Source organism: Physeter macrocephalus, chromosome 7, assembly GCF_002837175.3.
Source record: "Physeter macrocephalus isolate SW-GA chromosome 7, ASM283717v5, whole genome shotgun sequence".
Taxonomy (NCBI): Eukaryota; Metazoa; Chordata; class Mammalia; order Artiodactyla; family Physeteridae; genus Physeter; species Physeter macrocephalus.
In genome coordinates this window covers 106,969,873-106,994,631 of record NC_041220.1, presented here as the reverse complement: position 1 = coordinate 106,994,631, position 24,759 = coordinate 106,969,873, and the positions used below count along the sequence as shown (strand labels likewise).

At 47.4% G+C, this 24,759-nt stretch overlaps 2 protein-coding genes across 4 annotated transcripts in view; both read left to right on the top strand.

Annotated features, from left to right (window-relative positions):
• Nucleotides 1-6,675, top strand: part of TMEM128 (transmembrane protein 128) — an 18,607-nt gene extending 11,932 nt beyond the window's left edge. The window contains exons 5-6 of one of the 3 annotated variants that reach the window (XR_448818.4): nt 3,213-3,337; nt 5,032-6,675. The gene's annotated coding sequence lies outside the window, so the exon portion shown is untranslated. Of the gene's footprint in view, nt 1-3,212; nt 4,016-5,031 lie in introns of those variants that run through there. The other 2 variants (XR_003680614.1, XM_028492134.2) reach the window with 2 other exon arrangements.
• A 6,445-nt stretch (nt 6,676-13,120) lies between these two features.
• Nucleotides 13,121-24,759, top strand: part of OTOP1 (otopetrin 1) — a 44,276-nt gene continuing 32,637 nt past the window's right edge. Inside the window, exon 1 of the mRNA XM_055086143.1 lies at nt 13,121-13,517. Coding sequence (XP_054942118.1) covers nt 13,121-13,517 — 397 coding nt within the window. The remainder of the gene's footprint in view (nt 13,518-24,759) is intronic.

Below are 24,759 nucleotides of genomic sequence, written 5' to 3'. Positions count from 1 at the left end.
GCGCAGGCTCAGCGGCCATGGCTCACGGGCCCAGCCGCTCCGCGGCATGTGGGATCTTCCCGGACCGGGGCACGAACCCGTATCCCCTGCATCGGCAGGCGGACTCTCAACCACCGCGCCACCAGGGAAGCCCAGCTCAGTGTTTCTTGAGGTGGGAAAGAGCTTGGTAGTTTTTAAGAAATGTTTACATGGAATTAATAAAAATAAATAACAATCAGGAATATTTCACATACACTAAGGACTAATTTGAAAGACAAATTGCAGGCTCCGGGTCAAGGGAAGATTGGGAGTTGAACAGAAGAGTAAATTCTTCCTAAAAAGGCCACAAAGATCTCTTCTAAGTCTCTCAGATTCAGTTCTGAAGTTGAGGAATGGGATTTTCCCAATTCGGCAGAAATGTAATGAGTAGCTATTTTATTTCTAAGGCAATGTGAGCAACTAGCTTTTAGTAGAGCTGTAGCTTTGGCAGACCTTATTATACCTCACTTTGGGTATATTCATGATGCCTTGAGATGCATCATTCCTATCCACATACAAATGTGTTGTACTATTTACCATCTTCAAACAAACACCCAAGATAGGGCTCCCTCACGCTTCTCCAGTTATGAACCACTTTTTAGGTCCCCTTTACAGCAAAACTCCACCGAAGAATTCTCCAGGCTCATGATATCCAATTGTGTTCCTCATTAAAAAAAACTGTATTTGGACATATGGACGCAAAAGTGTGTGTGTAATGTTCCTTTATGTATAAAAATAGAGTCCAAAAGGATGTCAGGAACTTGGTCCCTCCCCAGCCCACACTCAGGAGTAGGAGTGGACCCTGGAGTTCATTCAGCTCACTGCTTTCCTTGCTCCCGCACACCCAGCCCTCAGCCTGATCCCCACTCTCTCTCAGGACCAGCAGGACTCCTCGTAATCCCTCCACCCCTGTCATGATGCCGCCACAAAACCTGGGATTCCTTCTCATACCCTGGGCTGACTTCCACGTGCATCTGTCTGTATGTTCTGGTTATCACCTATCACTGCATAACAAACCACGCCAAAACTAAGTGCCTTAGGACAACCACCACCCTTTATTTTGCTCAGGAATCTGAAATTTGAGCAGGAATTGGTAGGAACAGCTTGTTATGCGTGGGGTGACTCATCTGGGACTGGACGGCCCACTTCCAAGGTGGTTCCCTCGTGGTTGGCGAGATGGTGCTGGCCGCCAATTTCACTTCACCTGGACCTCTTCATGGGCAGCTTGGGTGTCCTCATGGCATAGCAGCTGGGATTCAGGGGTGAGCTTTTACATTAGTTTTCTGTTGCTGCTGTAACAGATTGCCACCAATAGCGCTAAAAATGACAGAAATTGATTATCTCACGGTTCCTTGGTTAGAAGTCTAATATGGGTCTCGGCAGGACTGCATCCCTTTTCTGGAGGCTCTTAGGGGAGAAAACATGTCCTTGTTCTTTCAGGCCATTGGCAGAATTCAGTCCCTTGCAGCTGAAGGACTGAGATCCCCATTTCCCAGCTGGCTGGCAGCTGAGGGCCGTTCTCAGCTTGGAGACGGCAGCCACGTGCATTTCTTGCTTGTGTAGCCTTCTTCCTCCATCTTCAAAGCCTAGGACAGTGGGTCAACACATCCCTCTTATACTTTGAAATTCTCCTGCCTCTTCTTCCATTGCCACATTGCTCTGACCCACTCTTCTGCTGCCGCCTTCACTCCTAAGGGTCCGTGTGAATACATTGGGCCCACCCACCTGAGTCACCCAACGTCATCTCTGTGTTTTAAAATCCTTACTTCATTTCAGTGTTCCTTTTGCCAGGTAACACAACATATTTATAGGTTCCAGGGAGTAGGGTGTGGACATCTTTGGGGCCATTACTCCATCTACCACGGTGTTCCTAGGGACAGGAAATGGAAGCTACTGCTTAAAGCGTGGGCTCAGAAGCTGAGTGTCACTTCCATCCTATGGTAGTAGTCAAGCAGTCACAGATCCCCTATTTAAGGGGAGGGGACATGGCTTTGCCCCATCCTAAAGGAAGAGTACCAAAAAATTTGGAGGTCGTGTTTAAAATTGCCATAGTCTAGCAGCCACTGTGGAGAGCAGTAGGGAGCTTCCTTAAAAAACTAAAAATAGAGTTGCCATATGATCCAGCAATGCCACTCCTGGGCATATATCCTGAGAAAACTTGAATTCTAAAAGATACATGCACCCCAGTGCTCATAGCAGCACTGTTCACAACAGCCAAGTCATGGAAGCAACCTAAATGTCCGTCAACAGATGAATGGGTAAAGAAGATGTGTATAAATACAATGGAATACTGCTCAGCCATAAAAAAGAATGAGATAATGCCGTTTGCAGCAACATGGATGGACCTAGAGATTATCATACTAAGTGAAGAAGTCAGACAGAAAAAGACAAATATCAATGTCATATGATATCACTTATGTGTGGAATCTAAAATATTATACAAATGAACTTATTTACAAAGCAGAAACAGACACAGACATAGAAAACAAACATACAGTTACCAAAGGGGAATGGGGATGGAGGAGGAATAAATTAGGAGTTTGGGATTAACAGGTACACGCTACTGGATGTAAAATAGATAAACAACAAAGTCCTACTGTATAGCACAAGGAGCTATATTCAATATCTTGTATAAACCATAATGGAAAAGAATATGAAAAAGAATTATATATATATATATGAGATTCACTTTGCTGTACAATAGAAACTAACGTTGTAAATCAACTATACTTCAATAAAAAAAAAGTGAAAATTGACAAATATCAATGTCATATGATATCACTTATGTGTGGAATCTAAAATATTATACAAATGAACTTATTTACAAAGCAGAAACAGACACAGACATAGAAAACAAACATACAGTTACCAAAGGGGAATGGGGATGGAGGAGGAATAAATTAGGAGTTTGGGATTAACAGGTACACACTACTGGATGTAAAATAGATAAACAACAAAGTCCTACTGTATAGCACAAGGAGCTATATTCAATATCTTGTATAAACCATAATGGAAAAGAATATGAAAAAGAATTATATATATATATATATATGAGATTTACTTTGCTGTACAATAGAAACTAACGTTGTAAATCAACTATACTTCAATAAAAAAAAAGTGAAAATTGCCACGTCTAATCTCTGTTCATAAATTCTCTAGATTCCTTCCACATGCAAAAGTCATTTGTCTTCCAGGAATCCCTGAAGTTTCATCCCATTACAGCATCAGGTTCAGGCTTGAGCTCCCGGATCTCATCATCTAAATCAATAAAAGGTGCCTCATCAGGTGCAAGGTCCTCTCAGTCTGCACACCTTTAAAGGTAAGTTACCTGCCAATTACACACCAAACATACAGGGGTGAGATAGACATAGGGTGCTCATAATAACATTGCCGTTCAAAGAGGGATAACAAGGCACGCGGCCTCTGTTCTCTAAAAATTCTGAAAGCCAGCTGGGCATATGTCTCCCTCTCTTGATTAGGGACCAGTGCTGCTTCTTAGGACTGTGCAAAGCTTTAGGCTCTACCCTCTGGGCTCTATTCTGCCCTCTGTGTCATCCTTTTTTTAGTGGAAGCCAGTGGTTCTTCCACTAGAACAAGTCTCAGAGAGTGAGAAGTAGAAGAGCTGCGGCTGCTTTAAAAAAAAAAAAAAAAAAAAAAAAAAAAAATTATTTATTTATTTATTTATGGCTGTGTCAGGTCTTAGTTGTGGCGCGAGGGATCTTCCATTGCGGCGCGTGGGCTCTCTAGTTGTAGCGCCTGGGCTCAGTAGTTGCGGTGCGTGGGCTTAGTTGCCCCATGGCGTGTGGGATCTTAGTTCTCTGACCAGGGATCGAACCTGCATCCCCTGCATTAGAAGGCAGATTCTTAACCACTGGACCACCAGGGAAGTCCCAGAAGAGCTTCTTGGTAGCATTTAAAGAAATCTGTACCTCCTGGAGCTGGAGGGTAGACATAGCGAAGGATCAGCACAGAACTGAATTGTGAGAGTAGCAGAGTCGCAGAGGAGGCTGAATTCTCAGTCTAGGAAAATATCCCAGAGTCAGAGCCCTGATAGGGAAGGAGCAGGAATTTGAGAATTGGGAAGGGGATAACTGGTGAAATGCACTTGAGAACCTTGCACTCCTAGATTCCTCAGAACCTTCTGGACCTACAGAAGGGCCACCTCCCTCTTCCTGGGTGATAGAGCCACTCCTTGCTTCAAGACCATGCTGAGGCCCCAGAGGCGGTAGGAATCTCACAAAGCAATGCTTGCTCTCCTCCAGATTTGTCCCCATGTCCCTCCTGGCCACCCATCCATTATTCTAGATCAGATGCTTGCATAGCCTTACTGGGGATGTGCTGGCCTGCTAAGTAGAGAGAGGGATCATATGGCAAAGGTGCTTCAGGACCTGAATAACATATACTGACAAATACTTCAGGAGCCTGTGCCTGGGAGTAAATCATGGTGGTGCTGGATTAAAAGCAGCCTATAACATTGGTTTAGGGAGAGTTTGTCAGTGTGGGTGCTCCCTTTTGAAACAGGATTCAACAGCCAGGCAAGGGCTTGAAGAGATGGTTCTAATCCACTGCTGTTATGGTTCTTGGAGACTTGGAAAAAGTCATGGCCCATATTAAACAAACTAGAGATGCCAGGATCGCCATGACACACTGTGGGTAAGGGATCAGCGGACTCAGGGAAGTGGGCGTGCCCAAATGGGTCCACCATGTAAGATTAGAAAACCTACCAGCTGATCTTTGGAGGACCCCAAAGGCTCTCCGTTGATCATGGAGATAAGAAATATGCCAATAAGAAGGGACAGGCATCATTGAGTTGGTCAACAGTGACTGTCCTCTGTAGGCCATGCTGAGGCAGGAATGCTGTTATAGAACTGGTCTCCCTAGCAGCAGCTGGAATGATAGGATCCCATAATAGTGGAGGCTGTACCATTTTTGCTTTTCCCAGGCAGGTCTAACAGTGCACCTTCACAGCCTTGCCTCAGAGCTACCTGACTCTTGTTATCTCCCATAATACAGAACTGGATTATCTGACATTCTACACAATATCATACTGGGCCACTACACTGATGATCTACAGTCATTGGATCTGATGAGCAGGAAGCAGCCAGTACTTTAGATGTCTTATCTGAAACAGGGTGGATGAGAAAACCTACTAAAATTCAGGAGGCTATAACTTTGGTGAAGTCTTTGGGGGTTCAGTGATCTTGAACGTGTTGGCATATCACCTCCAAGATGAAAGACAAGATGCTGCTCCTTGTGCTTCCTCCATTAAAAAAGAGGCAAATCCTTATAGGGATTTCTGGACGTTGGAGGCAACATAGACTACATCTAAGTGTGTTACTTTGACCTATTTACTGAGGAACTCGGGAGGCTGCCCATTTTGAGTGGGTGTTGGAGCAAGAGAAGGCTCGGAAGCATCTCCAGCCTGTAGTGCACACATTCTCCCACTTGGATCTTATAACCCAACAAAGCCAATGGCACTTGAAGTGTTTGTGGCAAATAGTGGTCTTATGTTGGAGACTCTAGCACAAACCACTAGGAGGGTCACAGCACAGACCACAAGGATTTTAGAGCAAATCCATACCTTCTTCTGTAGATAATTATTTCCCTTTTGAGAAATAACTTCTCACTTGCTACTAGGCCCTAGTAGAGACTGAATGTCCATCTATTGCATGGACTGGAGTCATCTGACCCACCAAACCACAAGGTTGGGCATGCCCAGCAGTGATATATTGTTGAGTAGGAATGATGTAGACGACTTGAACTTGAGCAGGGTTGAAAGCCATGAATAAGTTGCATGCACAGGTGGCTCAGGTTCCTTTGAAACCACTCCTCCTGCATTGTCTCCTTTCCTTTAATTCACACCTGTGGTCTCATGGGGTTTTTTTCATGACTGATGAGAAAAAGCTCAGACTTAGTTTACAGGTGGCTCTATGTGATATGACAACACCAACCATCATGATATGATGTCCAACCATGTGGACAGCTGCAGCATTACAGCCCCACCCAAAGGGATCCCTGAAGGGAAGGGTGGAAAAGGAAAATCTTCCCAGTGGGCAGAGTGTTGAGTGGTACATAGGGTTGTTCACTTTGTCTGGATTTAGAGACGTCCAGAGTACAAATATACATGAACTCATGGATGGTTGCTAACAGGCTACCAGTTTGTCTAGATATTCAGTGACTTGGAAATAAAATCTGAAGATTGGTTACAAGGAGGTTTGGGGGGAAAGTGTGTGGATGGACCTCTCAGAATGGATTCAGGGTATGAAGATTTGCATCTCATGTGAATGCTCACCAGCGGTGTCCCCTACAGAGGAGCGGGATGACATGGCTGTTCTGTGGGAGTCCGTCAGCCTTGTGGCCTGGCCACCCCAGTGCTTGCTCTACAGGCCCAGGTACAAGGTACACGGGGGCAGGGATGGAGGCCAGGCATGTGCTCGGCAACACAGAAATCTCTCCAAGGCTGATGTGGTTAACAGAGTGCTGAGTGCAGAACCTGCTGTGATGATCTGAAAAAATAAAATTTTGGAAACGTCTTCCATTGAGAGGGGGAAATCTTTATCCCCTTCCCTTGAATCTGGGCGGGCTTATGACAGCTTTCACCAACATAGGATGCCGTAAATGATGCTATGTGGCTTCTCAGGCTAGGTCGTAAAGGCCATACAGCTTTTGCTAGTTCCCTTGGAATGCTTGCTTGGCAGATGTTCCCTCCTGGTATGCTCCCTTTCAAAGCCCAGATGCAACGCTGTGAGAGGTTCCAGCCACACATAAAGAAGCCACGTCGAGGTGCTCTGGTCGAGAGTCCCAGCTGAGCCCAGCCTTCGGGTTATCCTATTCCAAGCACCAGAGTGTGAGTGAGGAAACCTTTAAATGATTCCAGCCCTGGCCATTGAGTCACCCCCAGCTGTTCAAGTCTTTCCAGGGAGGGACCTAGACATTGTAGACCAGAGAAAAAACAATTCCTGCTGTGTCCTCTGCAAATTCTGACCCACAAAATCCAACAAAATGATTGTTGTTATTTACTACTAAGTTGGGTAGTTTATTATGTCACAATGGAACAGACGCCAAGAGCAGAGATCAATGCTGAGCTGCTGATGTGGCACCTTTCCCTGGGGAGACCTGCCTGGTGGGTGTTTGATTATATGACGCCCCTTCCGTCATGGAGGGAGTGGAGACTTGTTCTTCCTGGATAAGACATATTCTGAAGATGTATTTGCCTTTCCTTCCCATGATGCTTCTGCTAGCTTTCCCATCTGTACACTCAGGGAGATTCTTAAAATTGTCAGGGTATTCTTGGCTTCTGATCAAGGAATTTATTTCCCAGCAAAAGAAATGACCGTGGACTCCACCAATCCTCAGGACTTAGCATCCACTCAGAGCCCATATCTAGTGTTTTCCAAAAGATACGTGTAGGAAAAAATGACATTAGTGGGAAAAGTAGCTAAGTTCGAATAAAGCCTGTAGTTAATGGTTTTACATCAGTGTTAATTTCTTCATTTTGACAAGGGTACCATGATGTGTAAGATATTAGGGGAAGCTGGGAGAAGGGTAAATAGGAAAGTCTGTACTATCTTTGCAACTCTTCTGTAAATCTAATATTATTTCAAAAGAAAAGGTTAAGAAAAGGAGACCTGGTTTGGACCTCTCCCCAGCGAATGATCACCTTGCTGTAATGCCATATGTCCTTTTGTGGAGCCTTGGAGGAAGATCCCCAGTATATTTGTGGCAGCGTTCCAGAGCTTTTTCTCGAGGAGACCAGCTCCCTCTTCATTCAAGGGTTCCAGGTCTGTGAACTGGCTCAGGTGTGGGAATTGAGAGTTTTTGACTGTCTCGCATAATGATTCAAGATAGGTCTCTATGTACCTTCTCTAGAGATTTTCCAGTTATATAGATCCAATAATGCTTTAATAGGCTGCCTGTTGTAGGTTGAATTGCGCCTCCCAAAAGTTATGTTGAAGTCCTAACCCCTGGTATCTCTGAATGTGACCTTATTTGGAAATAAGGTCTTTGCAGATGTAATTACCATGTAAGTTAAGACGAGATCATACTGGAGGAGGGTTGGCCCTTAATCCAATATGACTGGTGTCCTTATGAAAGAGGAGAAGAGACAGACGCAGACAGAGGGAAGATGGCCATGTGATGACAGAGATATAGATTGGAGTTATGCAACTAAGCAAAGGAATGCCAAGGATTGCCGGCAGCCACCAGCAGCTAGAATAGGCAAGGAAGGCTCCTCCCTAGAACCCTCAGAGAGAGCCTGTCCCTGCCGACACCTTGATTTCCAGATTCCAGGCTCCAGAACTGTGAGCCAAGAAATTTCTTTTAAGGCGCCCACTTGGTGGTACTTCGTTACAGCGCCCCAGGAAGCTAATACACTGCTCACCTCTCTTATTCTTAGAAACTCTGGGATTATGTAGCCACCAGCAAACACAAGTGGGGACAAAATCTTCTAATTGGCACTCGGGTCCTGTTGCCGATCAGAGTAACTATGCCCGTGTTATCTGTGGCAGTTAAGCACGTCTGGTTGGCCTCTGCCCCTCTGGGGATTCTGTCATCCTCATTGAAACTGGGGAGCCCGTGTTTCAGGGCAGCGTTTCTCAGCATCATCCAAGAGGCGCTGAATTGTCACAGGAGAGCAGCTGCCTGGTCAGGGCATTCCCAGCCCCTTACAACTAGGTGAGCCCTGCGACCAGCTCTCACTGTGGAATGTGGGTGGAGAAACGTGCTCCAGAGGTGAAAGCCAGGGGCCTGGATGCCATCAGAGCCCACCATTTCTCACACCCCCATGTCTGCCCACTGCTGAGCTGAGATCAATCAGAAGACATTGAGGTTCCTGTGCAGTTCAGACCTTTGAAAAAATGTCATCCGCAGAAGGCAGAAAGCACGTGGGTAAATCTCTCAATCAGTTTTTCCCATTGTCTTGAGTAGAGAGGAAAGGGGACAGACTTTAGTTTCTCTCTTTGGTGTCCAGAAACTTACATTTCATTGCTTATTAAAAAGAATCGAGGTAGCCCAGACCAGGGAGTCCCACCTGATTTTCTGATGGGGAATGTGTGTTATCTATCTTTGTATTCTAAGCGAGTTAAGGGTCATGCTAGCTGCTGTAGCAGATACCTTTCCAAATTGCAGTGGCTTAGCACAGTAGAAGCTCATGTCTCACTCATGTAAGGTCCAGTTTCAGCAGGGAGAATGTGCTTCACCAGCCACTGGGGGCTCAGGCTGACAGGCTCCTCCGTCTTCAGCACGAGGCTCCAAGGTTGCCCTGGGTGTTGGTGTCAACATCTGGCTGGTGGCGGGGGGGTGGGGGGAGGAGAAAATGGAGGATTGTATAGGGGTTTTTCATGGGCTAGGGCCCCGGATGTGTGTGTCACTTCTGTCCGCACCCCACTGTCCAGAACTTAGTCATTTGGTCCACTTAGATGCAAGTTGCACTGGGAATTGAGTCCCTGGCTGGGCAGACACTTCCCTGTGACAGCTCTATGCTCCGAAAGGGGAGCATGTGTTTAATGGACAGTTGGCAGCCTCTGCCACACAGCGTCAGCTCAGGGTCTGACACATAGTAGGTGCTCAGTAAATAACAAAGGGTCTTAGGTACATTGTATTTGGCGGGCACCTTCCAAAGTGCTTCATATGTATCAACTCATTTTGTCCTCATAGAAACTTGTAAGAGTGGTTACTATTAAGAGGTCCCTTTTACCGATGAGGAAATTGAGGCACAGTGAGTCTTAGTAACTCATCCAGGGTCACACAGCAGGAAGTGATGGAGACAGGAATCAAACCTCGCAGCCTGGCTTTAGAGCTCATCCCCCTAACCACCACTTGGTGCTGCCTTTCCCTCTACATTCATGTTGACTTGAGCTGACGTATGCAAAAGAGATAACGGATGTGAGTGTGCTTTGTAAACTTGTAGAGTGAAATAAAAGCAGAGGTGGTTTTTATGGGACTCTGGGGCATTCACGGAGCCCTGGCCACCTGTCAGACACTAAGCTCTCTCTCTCCCAGGTTCCCGTGGCATTTAGCATAAACTGTGGGTTTCGTCTTGTTGGCCCCAGGCCTGGTCCCATACCTGGCACATGAGAGGTGCTTAGGACCCATTTTTCAATAGATAAAAAGAAAAAAACACATGCTGGGTTTAGAAAACAGAATGAACCAGATGTAGTTCTTGCCTTTAGGGAGCTCAGAGTAGGAAAGACAGTTAAAAAATAGATTATGCCATGTGGGAAATAGAGGGATGGAGAAGTGAACAGGTCCCCAGGGGACCACAGAAGGAATAAGCTGGGTGTCTTAGTTTCCTGGGGCTGCCCTAACAAAGACCACGCTGGATGGCTTAAGCAACAGAAATTTATAATCTCACAATTCTCAAGACTAGAAGTCCAAGATCAAGGTGTCAGAGGGGTTGGTTACTTCTGGGGGCTGGGAGGGAAAAAGCTGTTCCAGGCCCCTCCTAGTTTCTGGTAGTCTCAGATAATCCTTGGCTTGCAGGTGACATTCTTTCTATATCTTTACATCCTCTTCCCTCTGTATGTGTCTATTTTCAAATTTCCTTTTTTTATAAAGATGCAGTCATATTGGATTGGGACCCACACTAATGACCTCAACTTGATCATTTGCAAAGACCTTCTTTCCAAAGACGGTCCCATTCACAGGTACTTCAACATCTTTTGGGGGGAAACAATTCAACAGATATTTATTGAGTACCTACTATGTGCCAGGCACCACTCTTCTACATGTTGGAAATACAGCAGTGGACAAGACAGGCCTCATCCTTCTCATAGAGCTTTCATTACAGTGGGAGTGACAGACCCCAGATATACACACATTCCAGGTAACGCTGTGTGCTAAGAAGGAAAATGAAGCAAGGTCAGGGGCTAGAGCACTGAGGGGGAAACACATCCCGAGGCCCACCTCCCACTGATCTGATGAGAAGACGACACTTCACTTACTCATTCATACAGCCTCCATCCACTTGTGCATTCATTAACTCTTTGGTTTATTTACTGAGCACCCATCTGGCTTGGCTCTGGGGACACCCAGCTGAAGGGCACACTCTAAGCTTCATACTGATGAACACGTTTCCTGCTCTCCACCTGCCTTTTCACGCTCATTTCTGTGCACGTGCTTCATCCTCTCTCTGGAACGCCCTCCTCTGCCCTGCCCCATGTCACCTGACCAGCTCCTACTCCTATCAAAAGTGTACAGGTGGTGGGATAGGGAGGGAGACGCAAGAGGGAGGAGATATGGGGATATATGTATATGTATAGCTGATTCACTTTGTTATTAAGCAGAAACTAACACACCATGGTAAAGCAATTATACTCCAATTAAGGTGTTAAAAAACCCCCCACAAAAACAACTGTACAGGTGGTGCCTCCTCCGGGAACCTCTCACCCTTCTTGGCAGACTCAGGGCTCGCCCAACCCACCTGCCCTAGGGAGTCCTGGGTCATGAGCTCCTGGAAGGCAGGGCTGAGTCTCATGTTTGATACTCTATAGCTTCTCAGCGAGTTAGTTATCCATTGAGTGTGTCTCCACTAGAATGTCAGCTCCGTGAGGGCAGTCTTTTATAACTGAATTCCTGGCACCTAGAACAGAGCCTGAAATGATTCAGTGTAGTATAAATGAGTGTCGACCACATAAATGAATGAACAAAGTGAAAACGTGAATGATGGCAAGTCCTCAGGTTGACTCCCTCCCAGCCCAGGGCTCTCTCACAGCCAGGACCCTCTGGCAATCAGAACCAGCTACGTAATTTGCTGGATCCACTGCAAAAATGAAAATGTGGGTCCCCCTGTTCAAAAATTAAGAATTTCAGAACGGCAACAGCAGGATGTTAAACCAAGGGGGAAAGGGTGTCTCCTGGGTGCTGAGCCCTATGCTACTGCACAAGGGGCTCGCTGTGAGCCCTGCCTGCCCTTCCCTGGGCTCCATCCCCCAGCGGCTCCCTACCAGCTTCCTGCTCCAGCCCTGATCTCAGCCGCGCCAGCCCTTAAGACCTCCTGAGCAGGGCACTCTGGCGGACGAGGTCAGCTTGGGGGGCCTGGGGGAGCAGAGGGAGACGCTCCGGTTCCCCCGGTTCCAGGGAGGATTCCTGGCAGCCCCCAGCCCCAGCTCAGCTCAGTCCAGAAGTAGCTCCCCATTCCCTTGGAGGAGGGAGAGAGATGATCTCTTTTCTTGGGAAGTGGCTCCTGTCTTGTCCGCATCTGGGCATCTCCTGGCAGACACCCAGGTACACAAGACGGACAGACAAACATAGACACAGACGAAAAGGACACCCTGTCCCCCTATTCATAGATCTAGGGACAGGAGCTGCCACCCCCTCCCATCCTCCCCGACCCAACCAGACACACCCAAAGTCTGACCTCCAGAGAGAGACAGCAACACGCAACAGAGAAAATAGACCGTAGAAATACGCAGAGACGAGGACAGGCGGACACTCACGCACACGGACGCGTTCGTCCGGGCTCACCTAGACCTCCGCGGTCCGCTACGGAGACTCTCAGGGGCACCAGAGGAGCGCACTCACTCGCGGAGCCCCGGACGCGCCGCTCCGCCGCGGCCACGCCTCCGCGCCCACACCATCGGGCCGGCTCAGGGCGACACCTTGCCCCCCATCCCACCTCTGGGAGCCGGCGGGAGGCACCTGTCATCCGGGCAGGCCTGGGTCAGCTGGCATCGGCTCGGGGGACAGAGCTGAGGACAACGGGCGGGTCCGGGCGCGCGGGTCGGGGAGCGGGAGGACGCGCGGCCGTCGGGGCAGGGCTGGCCCCAGGCCGAGGCACTAGGGGCGGGGAGCGGCCCGCGTGGGTCCAGAGTGGTCGGAAGTGTTGCCCCGGACATTGAGGAGGGAGGGAAGGTGGGCGGTGCGAACTGGGGAGCGCGAAGAAGCCGGGGTCAGCCCGGGTCGGCGGGGGGCGGGGGGAAGGGTGGTAAGTGGATGGGGTGGGTGCCTTGACCGAGGGCAGGGGGCAGAAGGCGGGAGATCAGGCGTCCGAGGGTGATCAGGACAGCGGGCTGGTTGGCAGAGGGCGTCGGGGCAGGGGACAGGGGCACCGGGTGGGGCCCGGGTCGCAGCCACCCCCGGGACTAGACTCATTGCGGGTCCCTCAATGATGCCCGAGGGCCAGGGGGCGCCTGCCTCTCCCCAGGCGTTTCGGAGCAGCCCGGACAGGGGCTCGTCGGGGCCCGCAGCCTGCCCGCCGCCCCAACTCCCGGCCCCGGGGTCCCCGGAGTCCCCGGCCCCTCGTCGGGGCGCCATCCGCGCCAGCTTCCCGCAGAAGCTGGCGGAGGCGCTGAGCAGCCAGTATGGGCTGAACGTGTTCGTGGCGGGGCTGCTGTTTCTGCTGGCCTGGGCCGTGCACGCCTCGGGCGTGGGCAAGAGCGACCTGCTGTGCTTCCTCACGGCGCTCATGCTGCTGCAGTTGCTCTGGATGCTGTGGTACGTGGGCCGCAGCTCCGCGCGCCGCCGCCTCAAGGACACGCACGCCGGCGCGCGCTGGCTCCGCGGTGAGTCCCCGAAGCAGCGAACCGGCCGGCGGGTGAGTGCCCAGCGAGCCCAGCCTGCTCGCCCGCTAGCCGCAGCCCGACAGCAGCTCTGTGCCCTTTCCTCCTCTGACTTCTCTCCTTCAGTCTTTTCTGCCTCCATCTTCCTGCACATCTTTTCTGCCCGCCCCCGCCCACCTTCCCTTCTCTCTCTTTCTTTGTTAAGGCTGTATTATTGCCATAGTCTCCTCTCTCCGCCTTCAGGCTCTTGCCTTACATGCCATCGTTGGAACTACGGTTACACAAACCGTAGTTTGTCTGTTTAAAGCCGTGCCATGGTTCCACGGACCCCATGATGGAGGCCATACTCCTTATCCTGGCATTCAAGGCCCCCTAAGATCTGAGCCCAGATGGCCTCTTTAGTTTTATCCTCTCCTTGGCCCGCATTCTGTGCTCCAGTCTCAAAGGCTTTCCTTTCACAATATTTCATGCTTACCTGCCTTTGCATATTCTGTTCCCTCCTCCTGGAATGCCTCCCACCTGCCTTACTTTAGGAGATAGGGCTCAGGCCCCACCCCGTGCTCCCCAGTGATGCTTTTCAGACCCCCTCTCTCACCTTTGGGGTTCTGACCACACTCCTTCACCCCTCACTGAGCCCTGGGAAGGCACTGTGCTTCTTGTTGACACTTCTGTCCCCTCCACCACACTGGGGGAACTCTAAGATGCTCATCTCTTAGTCCTAGAGCCAACTCAGGGCCTGGCATAGAGTGGGTGCTAAGAAAATGCGGTTGAGATGAATGATGTAATCAATGAGTGGATAAATGTTCAGGCAGCGGGGAATAGAAGCACTTGCTAGGTACTCACAACACATAGATTGAAACGTTGTCAAGACAGGAACCCTCCCCTCCTCAAGGACCTTGCAGTCTTGGAAGGGAGATAGACATGATGCAGGTCAAAGGGAGGAGGTGGTGGGGAGTCTGTGGAGAAAGCGGGTGCCTGAGAAATCTTCATGGGAGGGGCCGGGTACATTTCACTCTGTGTGGTCCGGACACATCACAGGTCTCTGCTTGAATTCTCGTGTTTGATCTGAATTTAAGTCTCCCTTAGAGTGTGGCTGTCATTTTCCTCGCATGCTCTTGGGCACGTTAGTCTTCCCACTTCTCTAGTTTCAGCATGTGTAGAGTGGGAATCACACGCTTGTAGGACCAGTGCCTGCTGGGTACAGGGTGGGCGCCCAGCACACAGTTACTCTCCCTCTCACCCACACTCGCTTCAAAGGTCTGCCCCAATGACACCTTCTCTACACACCTGGCAGGAATTACTCCTCACTGCCATGGGCTGCCACGGCTCTCTCTGTGTAGAGCTCTTTGGCGCTTGTCAATTTCTGCCTTGTCTTATGACTAGTGAATATAAGCCTTGTCATCTGGATGAGATTTTAGGTTTCTTAGGCTCAGGGACTGTGTCTAGTTCATCTTGCCTTTGGAAAAACTGCACACAGCTGCAGCGTGGCCCAGATTCCTGCTCTGAAAGTGGTTGTTTCTGGGAAGTTCGTGGTTTTGTGACCCTATAAATGGCAGTGAATCCAGTGTCATAGCAAACAAACAAGGAAACAAGAATAAAATGTTATTTTGAGGTTGTTGACTTAAACAGGCTAAAAAAAATATTGCATACAGAGGCTTTTGACCTATGCTCTCCTGTAGTGGCAGGATCCTTCCTTGGTCTTTCCCTCACTACTTCCCTACTCCATCCTCTGTTCTTCCTTCTTTCTTCTCTTCTTCCCTTCTTCTTTTCTCCTCATCCATTCCTTCCTTCCTCTCTCCCTCCCCTACCCTGTTCTTCTTCACTCTTCCCTCCTCTCTCTCTCCCTCTTTCCAGGAAGACTCTGAGCACTGGGACCCCAGTCAGCGGGTGAATGGTGGTGCCGTTTCTCAAGACTGGGAAGACAAAAGGAGGAGTAAGTGTGGGCGTGAAGAATCAGGATTCCTCTTGTGGACGTGTTACATTTGAGATGTCCATTAGACACCAGGTAGAGCTGGAGTAAATGAGGCAGTGTAGGAGAGCACATAGTAGGTGTTCAGTAAAGGGTGTGGCTGTTTAGACACTCAGCAAGTTACCCCATAAAAACATAACTATTCAAGTGAGCTACGTGGATGAGGGCAGTGGTGCTGACCCTGGAAGTCTTGGCTTGATGTCTCAGCTCTGTTACCTTCGCCTTTCTGAGTCCTGGTTTCCTCATCAGTAAAATAAGAATACTGGCCACCTCTCAGGGAGGAGCTGGGAGAGGTCGAGTGAAAACTGTTTGCAAAGCACTGTCTATCCCTGTAAATGAGCTGCAGTTTATCAAAGAAGCAAGAGCCTAATTATCCCCAAAGTACACCAGGAGGCCATAATGCCAAGGGAGGTGCCTTTAGCCCCAGCAGGGACTGAGGATTTCCCTGGAATCCTAGCTGGAAAAACAGGTTTGACTTAGCTGTGCCCTGGCTTCTGTGATGGTCTTAGAAGTCTGGGGCTCTGAGAAAGAGCCAACCTGTGGAATTCTGGGCACTGAGGTTTTCCAGAGAAAGTTTTTGGGTCTTGGTACGGGCTGTGAGGCATTTCTTTGAGCAGGAAAACATTCTGTCCCACCTACAGGGTGTGAGAAAGTGAAGACTTTCTTTGGAACAAAAAATATTGATCACTTTTAAAAAATGAATGGAAATGATGGATTATTCATCCAGATCCTCTGTTTGCTAAGTAAAGAGATTGATTTCTTCTGGAAGAAGTGGCAGCAGCTGGGATATCTCATGCCAGTCCCGTGTGTCCAGTGACATGAAAGCCTAATGAATAGCCATTTCTTCCTGTTAATTACCAGGGTCCTGTTTCTGTTCTGTTTCTGGTCTCTTAAAAGACCGCAGTGGTGAAGGTAGTCTTTTTCCTCGTTTCTGGCCTGTCTCAAGCCCAGAGAAGTGTTATTAACACAAAATCATGGCAATGACGACAGTAAGACTAATAGCCACATTTATTGAGTGCGTTTGGAATGCTGGTACCTTAGAGGCATTTTCCCAGTTGTTTGTCACAGTGAGGCTTTCTTTGTGTGTGTGAATAATCACTCCCAAATCTACTTTTATGAGATCAGATTTTTACAAAGTGCTTTTTACTTAAAATGAGGCACATCCATGTATACGACACATTACATCTCTGTCCAGTGTGCCATCCTTGGAAAAGGGCTGCTCAGAGCACTGTGTTCCTTATCCCTAAGGGGCTGCAAGTAAAGGGGCAGACGTGAGCTGCTTAGGTAAGATCTGCCCAGGACAGGTGGCTGTACAGGCTGTAGAGATAAAGATTGGGACACAGTGATGGGTTTTAGAAACAGGCGGTCCAATGTGTGAGAAAGTGAAGGTTGCTAAAAGAAATGGTTCCAAGTGCACGTGTGAAGAGAGGCGGGGTGCCACGCGGGATGGTGGCAGAGAGCAGAACAGGAGGGAGAGGGGAAGGATGAAGGCTGCAGGACACGAGGATGCAACCGCCCCTGCGCCCAGGGGAGCCCACAGTCTAGGAGTGCAGCCAGGACTCACAGAAACCACTGGAGGATGATTAACAGGATTGCAAAACCTGGTGTGCAGTCCTGTGGCAGCGTCTGGTGTGGCCAAGGAGGGGGTGGTCAGGGTGGGTCACCGTGGTATTCCAGCCCACCCTGCTGACTTCGGGGCAGATGCAGCAAGTTCGTGAACATGGGTCTGGGCTTCACCTTGTTTCCCTCCTCAGAATGCACGCTCATCTCAGTTTGATCACCTCACTCCTCTGCAGACACAGCCTCTCCAGATACTCCTCATTTCCTTGGGCTTCTGTCCCTGCTATGGGTATAGTGAGCCCATGTCAGTGTGCCTAGCAATTCTCCTCCTTTCTTTAAAACAATAGTTTTCTTGAGACGTAGTCCATGTAGTCTACAGTTCACCCGTTTAAGGTGCCCAAGCCGATGGTTTGTAGGATATTCACAGAGATGTGCAACCATCACCACGGTCAATTTTTAGAACATTTTATCATCTTAAAAAGAAACACTGTGCCCTTTAGCTATCATCCCGCAGACCCTCCCCAGGAATAGACAACCATGGATCTACTTTATGTCTCTAGACTCGCCTGGTCTGGACATTTTTATAAATGGAATCACATAATATGTCATCTTGGCGACTGGCTTCTTTCACTTAGCATAATGTTTTCAGTCTCCCAGCGGTTCTTGGGGTGGGTGTTATCACCCTCATTTTCTAGACCAGGAAGCTGAAAGGGCATCAGGAGGAGGGTTGAGCCCCTGTCACCAGAAATATTCGGACAGAGTGAGAAAGAGAAGAGAGATAAGTTCCTGGCTTCGGGACAGAGGGTGTGACATTAGCAGGTGACAGAGAAGGCAAAACCTCTAACTTCCCTTTGGTTTCTGTCCTCTTCATCGAGCAAAGGGACCTTTGGGACTTGCAGGGAACAACAGAGAAGGTGGCCAAGCCCACTGCATGGGGACAACTTGTGTGACGTCAGGGCAGAGACTTTGGTCTGGTTTTGTGCAGCTCAGTCTGGACTGAGCTCCCATTCTGTGCCAGGCACTGGCTGGGCCCTGGGGGCAGCAGGATGCTCAGGTTTGGCCCTGCATGGAGAGCTGCAGGAGGGGGCGAAGACGGTGCAGACAATGAGGGGCAGCAGAGCACGATGGCTAAGAGCTCCCCACCAAACCCCACCCCACCCCATGTAGCCTCACTTTTCTGCCCCGGTTTCCTCATCTGTAAAATGGGGAGGAGGATACCCTCCAACCATCACATAGGGTTGTGTGAGAATCAGTGAGTTTGTACCTATAAAATGCTTAGAGAAACCTGTGGCATTTAGTAAGAGAAATACATTATTATTATTAACTAAATGATTCAGTGTTATGATGTGCAGGGGATGGGTGGGTAGGCAGAAGGGTAGCCTGGGGCAAGGGTTTGGGGGTTTAGGGAAAGGTCCCAGAGGAGGACCTTCTGCTTTTGCTGGAGTCTGGGAGTGAGTCCAGAGATGTCAGCAAGATCTGAGTTAGCTGGAACCCTACCTGCAGGCTTCAGATCTTGGTTTTGTCCAGTGGGTAGTGGGGAGCCATTGAAGGTTTTGAACAAAGGGAATGATGTGATCATACTTGTATTTCAGAATGATCACTCCATCTGCAGGGTGGGACCTGGTTTTCAGAGGAGTAAAACAGGAGGCTGAGAGGTCAGTTAGGAATTAAGTGGACTTAGGGAGAATATGTAGGGTCTCAGGAAGCTACCTTGAATTTTAAATATGATGAAAGAATACACAGAATATAGAGAACTGAGTGTAACAGCAACCCCCAGCAAAATTCTGGAGCAGATCAAGATGCAGGGAGTTTTGAGCAATTCCCTCAGGAAAGGGAGCGGTGATCCCCAAAGTCCAGCCTGGGGTCACCGTGAGAGAGTCTTGCCTAACTGCCTGCATTATCATGCATGTTTGGGGTTTGGGGATGGGATTTCTGCTCTAGTAGAAAATGTAAACCTGATGTCAGGATTTCAGCCTCATGATGTAGCTGCCCAAAAAGCCGATGCTGGTCGGGCATGATTGGAAAGGAGGTCAGGCTGCACGTGGAGTGTCACGTCCCCCTTTGAGCGTCACATGGTTGCCTGCAGGAGGGCGGCCCCAGGAGGAGCGAAAGGATGTCCAGTCCAGGAGAGAGAGGATGTGGAGATGGTGGGGTGGAAAATGCTGCAGGCCCACCCCCGTCAGCTCCAGGTCAGCAAACGAGAGTCACTTCTTCAGGGAAGCCTTTCCCGATGCCTTCATACCAGGTGTGGCTTCCGGGTTGCATGTTCTCATAACACCCTGTTTTCTTCCTAGCACTTCTCAAGCAGGATTGTGTCATTCAGTTTGTTTGTTGATCTGACCAGATGATGAGCTCTTGAAGGCAAAGACCCTGTCTGAATGTAATTACCGTTATAACCTGAGCTCCTGGCACAGTGCCTAACACGTAACAAGTGCCAGTTGATATTTACTGAATCATCAAATGGATCAATTCATGGATGAATGGATGAAGGAATGAGTGAACCAGGGCAGAATCTCCAGGGAAGAGGATGGCAGTTCTGGGAGGCTGACTGCAGTTCAGTGTGGGGAAGAGCATTGTAATCTAAGCACCAGCTGGTGGTGGAAGGGTGAGCCTCCCAGCCCTGGGCATGTCCAAGTGGAGACCAGATGGCCGCTGGTCCTGATGCACTGGGAAGCATCCTTGCATGAGATGGGAGATGTAAACTAACTTTGTGGAACCTTCCACCTCTAAGAGACTATGGTTCAAGATTCTAGACTTCTAGAAGGGATCTGGGAGCCTAACACAGAGGAGGAGTCTCCTCTCTGCCAACACTAGACATTTTAGGATTATTCTCAAGGAATGTGGCTGGGGGACTTTCTAATTGGTTCTAATTCATTAAGTGTTTCTTTGTGCTTGAGTGACGATGATGAGGATAACATCCCGTTTATAGAATTTTCTATTTGTGGGGCACTGTTCTAGGTGCTTTTCATGTTATGACTCATTTAATCTCCTCTACATCCCTAGGAGATAGTCAATCTTATTATCCACATTTTACAGATGAGGAAACTGAGGCACAGAGAAGTTAAGTAATTGCTCAAGGTCATCAACTATAATAAGTGGTAGAAAAAGGATTTGAAGCCAGGCAGTCAGTACCTTCCTCTATACTCTGTGTACTGTGTCTTTATAGCATAGTTGATTTTTATCAATGTGCAAGGTGGTATTATAAAACCAAGTTTATCAATTGTGTGATTCAATTCTTCTGTGTCATATCTTATGTCTACTAGATCTGTCTAGTTCTGAAATCTTCCACTCTTTTTTTTGTAAAGTAGCAGTTAAATATACAAAACAAAAATGATTTTATATGGGCTATTTCATTATTATAGCTTCCTCATACATTATGGTTTTTTTTTCATGTGTAGTGATAAGCATGGAAGTATTCTTTATCCTATTTATTACATTGAACCCTAAATCCCACGTGGTCTGATATTAATATTGCTGTTCCTCCTTTTATTCATTTGCATTGCTACTTCCTCTTTGCCCACCCCTCTATTTTCCACCATTATCACTTAGTTAAAAGTGTGTTTCGTATAAAGAACATATAGCTAGGTTTTGTTTTGAATTCAATATTCCCATCCATTAATTAATGTGAGACTTAGATCATTCTAATTGTAATGACTTATATCCCAGACTTTATTATTTCTATTTTTCTTTATGTTGATTATAATGATTTATTTTACATATTGTTGCCTCATGTGCCTTTTCCACATGTTTGCTTTTTGGAGCACTTTGAACATTTTATTATGTTTTTCTAGTCCATTAATGGCTAGATCCCCTTTTCTCATTCTCATAACCAGATACGTATTACTCCATCCTTACCTGAAAACAAAATATGCAACATTTCCCCCAGCAAGACACATTGCTTCCCACTCCAAGATCCTCTCACCCACTCTGTATTCCAGTGAGACAAGACCTTTAGAGTACACATTTGTTTCCCTCTTTTCCCCTAGTACCCATCTTTTTACCATGAGAACTTTGAAAGGTTTATCATCTCTGCTCCCTATTCAGTCATCCCCAATTTTATTCTGTATCACAAGTCTTTATATAGCATGTAAATTACACATTTCCAGACAGTTTATCTTCATCCATTTGGATTTAATCTCTCTTATCTTGCTTTCTTTTCTATTAATCTGTTTATCTACTGGACTATTCACCCATTCACTCATCCATCCATCCATCCATCCATCCATCATCCTACCATCCTTCCATCTATCCATCCATCCATGATACATTCATTTACACCCTCCCTCCCTTCCTTCTCTCCTTCCTTCCATTATATGTCCAACTACCTCTTCATTCTGTTGCAAAGTTTGTTGCTCACCATCGTTGCCTCTCCTCTTCATCTTCTCTCATTAAGAGGACTCTCTCCTAATTCACTGGTTGTTTGGTTAAAGCCCTTTTTCAGGTGAGTTACGTGGATGATATTTTTCTCCCCGTCCTTTATTTTGTCTGTTCAACTGTCACCTTCTCAGAGAATCCTTTTCTGACCACCACCGTCAACCTCAGTCCTCTTCCCTGCTTTACTTTCCTTCATGCACTTAGCACTTCCTGACATTTCTTCTGTTTATTATTTATTTGTTTATTTTTCTGCTTCCCCACTCAATGTTAAACTCATCAAGGACAGATACTTTATTTTACTGACATTTTTATATCGCAAGTACCTGGATCATAGTTGAACAACAAATAGTTGTCAAACAATTATATTTGGCATACCTTCAAATATCTTTCTGTCTTTTTCCCTGACAAGTGGGTGCCATCTTGGCTGGGAATAGGGTTCTTGAGATGCAGTCCTTTCCTTTCAATGGACTCTAGCTACTCTTCCACTGGCTTCTGGTTTCCCACGATGCAGATGAGAAGTCTGGTGCCAGCTCATCGCTCTATATTTTGTGTACTCCACAATTTATGCAATACTATATGTGTGCATTTTTGTTTCTCCAGCAATCTTACTTGTTTACCTTTGAGCCCCTGGCAAAATGCCTCATGCATAGTATGAGTCCCTAAAATATTTGTTGTACAAATAAATGGATGGAAGGATGGATGAAGGAAGGAAGGGCTTTAAGAGCGTGAGAAGGCACGTGATGTGTTTGTTACAACTCTTGAAATGTCAGTGGCAAAGATCACTGGTTCTCAAGGTGGGGTCCCAGATCACCAGCATCACCCCACCTGTGAACTTGTTAGAGATGCAAATTTGGGGGCCCCACCCCAGATCTATTGAATCAGAAACTCTGGGGGTGCGGCCCAGCACTCTGTGTTTTAACAAGCCCTCCAGGTGATTCTGTTGCAGTTTGTGAGCCACTGCTGTGGACCAATCTCATTTTATAGGTGGGAAAACAGAGGCCGGAGCATGGAAGTGACCTGTCTGAACTCCCATGTTCCATTGGTGGCACAGCCAGGTTCCCAGAGTTACAGCCTGTGCCCTTGCCACCCAACCAGGCTGCCTCACCTCATCTTGCTATTTCTCTTTGTAATCAAAACGAACCATGCATTTATCAAGCCATTTCAAAGCCCTGGGATTGATTCTCCACTCTTACGAAGTTTCTGATTTCACTGGGGCATTTCCAAGATTTAAGAAAATGTGACTTAGAGTTGTTTCTATAACGCTTTGAGCAATGGAAGGGAGCCAGGAGATTGCATTACTCTTCACTGGAGGCTTCTTAGGCCAGAGCTGTAATATTATAGCTCCCTGTTATGGCTCATGCCCTTCTCTCTTCTCTTGCCGTAATTCATGTAAAACACCATCCAGTTTCCTCTGTTCGTGGGAGAGAATGTATGAATGGTGGTTAATGTTGGCCCAGAAGGGGGATTAGGGACTGTGACATCGATCAAGTCCTCACCATCATTATGGTTTTCTTGCTATTTTTGTTCATTTGGTTACGAGTTTCTTTCTAATGTATTTTGCCTATTCCTTCCCAGTCTTATTCATATGCATATTTTTGGTTTGTTTTATTTGTTGTCAGCTATGCTGGATGTACCATCGGAGAACTTGCCTTTCTTCACTTCACTAGCACAGCCCTTTCCATGCCACTGCTCTAGACCCCTCCCTATCATTTTGAAAAAATAAACTTTCTATTTTACAGACGAATTGCAAAGATAGTACAGAAAGTTCCTGTATACTTTATACCCCTTACTTTTATTATTTAGAGCAGGAATTTAGGATCAGAGAACTGAGATTTTTTTTTTTTTTTTGTGCGGTACACGGGCCTCTCACTGCTGTGGCCTCTTCCCATTGCGGAGCACAGGCTCTGGACGCGCAGGCTCAGCGGCCATGCTCAAGGGCCCCAGCCGCTCCGCGGCATGTGGGATCTTCCCGGACCGGGGCACGACCCCGCGTCCCCCGCATCGGCAGGCGGACTCTCAACCACTGCGCCACCAGGGAAGCCCAGAACTGAGATTTTTGAGCAGAACAGTGACACTCTTAGATGGATCATTTTGGGAGGAAAACTTCTAGAGGACTTGTGTTGTTTTGGGCAAACTTTGTTGAATGTATGTCCTTTATCAGACCCTGGAATATGCATGAGGTCGGTACAACGATAAACAAGACATAATATTGTCTTCTGCTTTCAGCTTGTGAGGCCAATAGTAGAATTTGCTTTATATATATTTAAAACTTTTAAAATTGTGATAAAATAAACAACGTACAATTTACCAACTTAATCATTTAAGTGTACATTTCAGTGGTGTTAAGTACATTCATACTGTGAATTCATTACATTTGTAATGTCCAACACTCTTTCATCTTGTAAAACTAAAAATCTGTATCATTAAATAACTCCCCATTTCCCCCTCACCCCAGCCCCTGGTAGCCACCATTTTGCTTTTTCTCCCTACGAATTGAACTATTCTAAGACATCTCATAGGAGCACAGTCATGCAGCATCTGTCCTTCTGTGACTGGCTTATTTCACTTGGCATAATGTCCTCAAGGTTCCACGGTGTAGCAGGGGTCAGAATGCCTTTCCTTTTTAAAACGGAATCATATTCCATTGCACAGATATGCCACACTTTTTTTTAAAAACAGGACAATTAAAAAAATAAATTTATTTATTTATTAAATATTTATTTATTTATTTTTGGCTGCATTGGGTCTTCGTTGCTGCGCATGGGCTTTCTCTAGTTGTGGCGAGCAGGGACTACTCTTTGTTGCAGTGCGCGGGCTTCTCATTGTGGTGGCTTCTGTTGTTGCAGAGCATGGGCTCTAGGTGTGTGGGCTTCAGTAGTTGTGGCACAAGGGCTCAGTAGTTGTGGCTCACGAACTTTGTTGCTCCGCGGCATGTGGGATCTTCCCTGACCAGGGCTCGAACCTTGTCCCCTGTGTTGGCAGGCGGATTCTCAACCACTGCGCCACCAGGGAAGTCCCTGCCACACTTTATCCGTTCATCCATTGATAGACACTTGGGTTGCTTTCACCTTTAGGCTATTGTGAATAATGCTGCCATGAACATGGGTGTACATGCTTTGTGTACCTGCTTTTGATCCTCTTGGGTATATTGCTGGACCATGTGGAGTTACTGTTTTTAAATTTTTGAGAAACTGCCATACTGTTTTCCATAGCAGCTACACCATTTTACATTCCATCAACAGTGTATAAGGGTTCCAATTTCTCCACATCTTTGCCAGCATTTGTTATTTTTACTTCTCTCCCCCCCTTCTCTCCCTCCCTCCCTCTCTCCCTCCCTTCCTT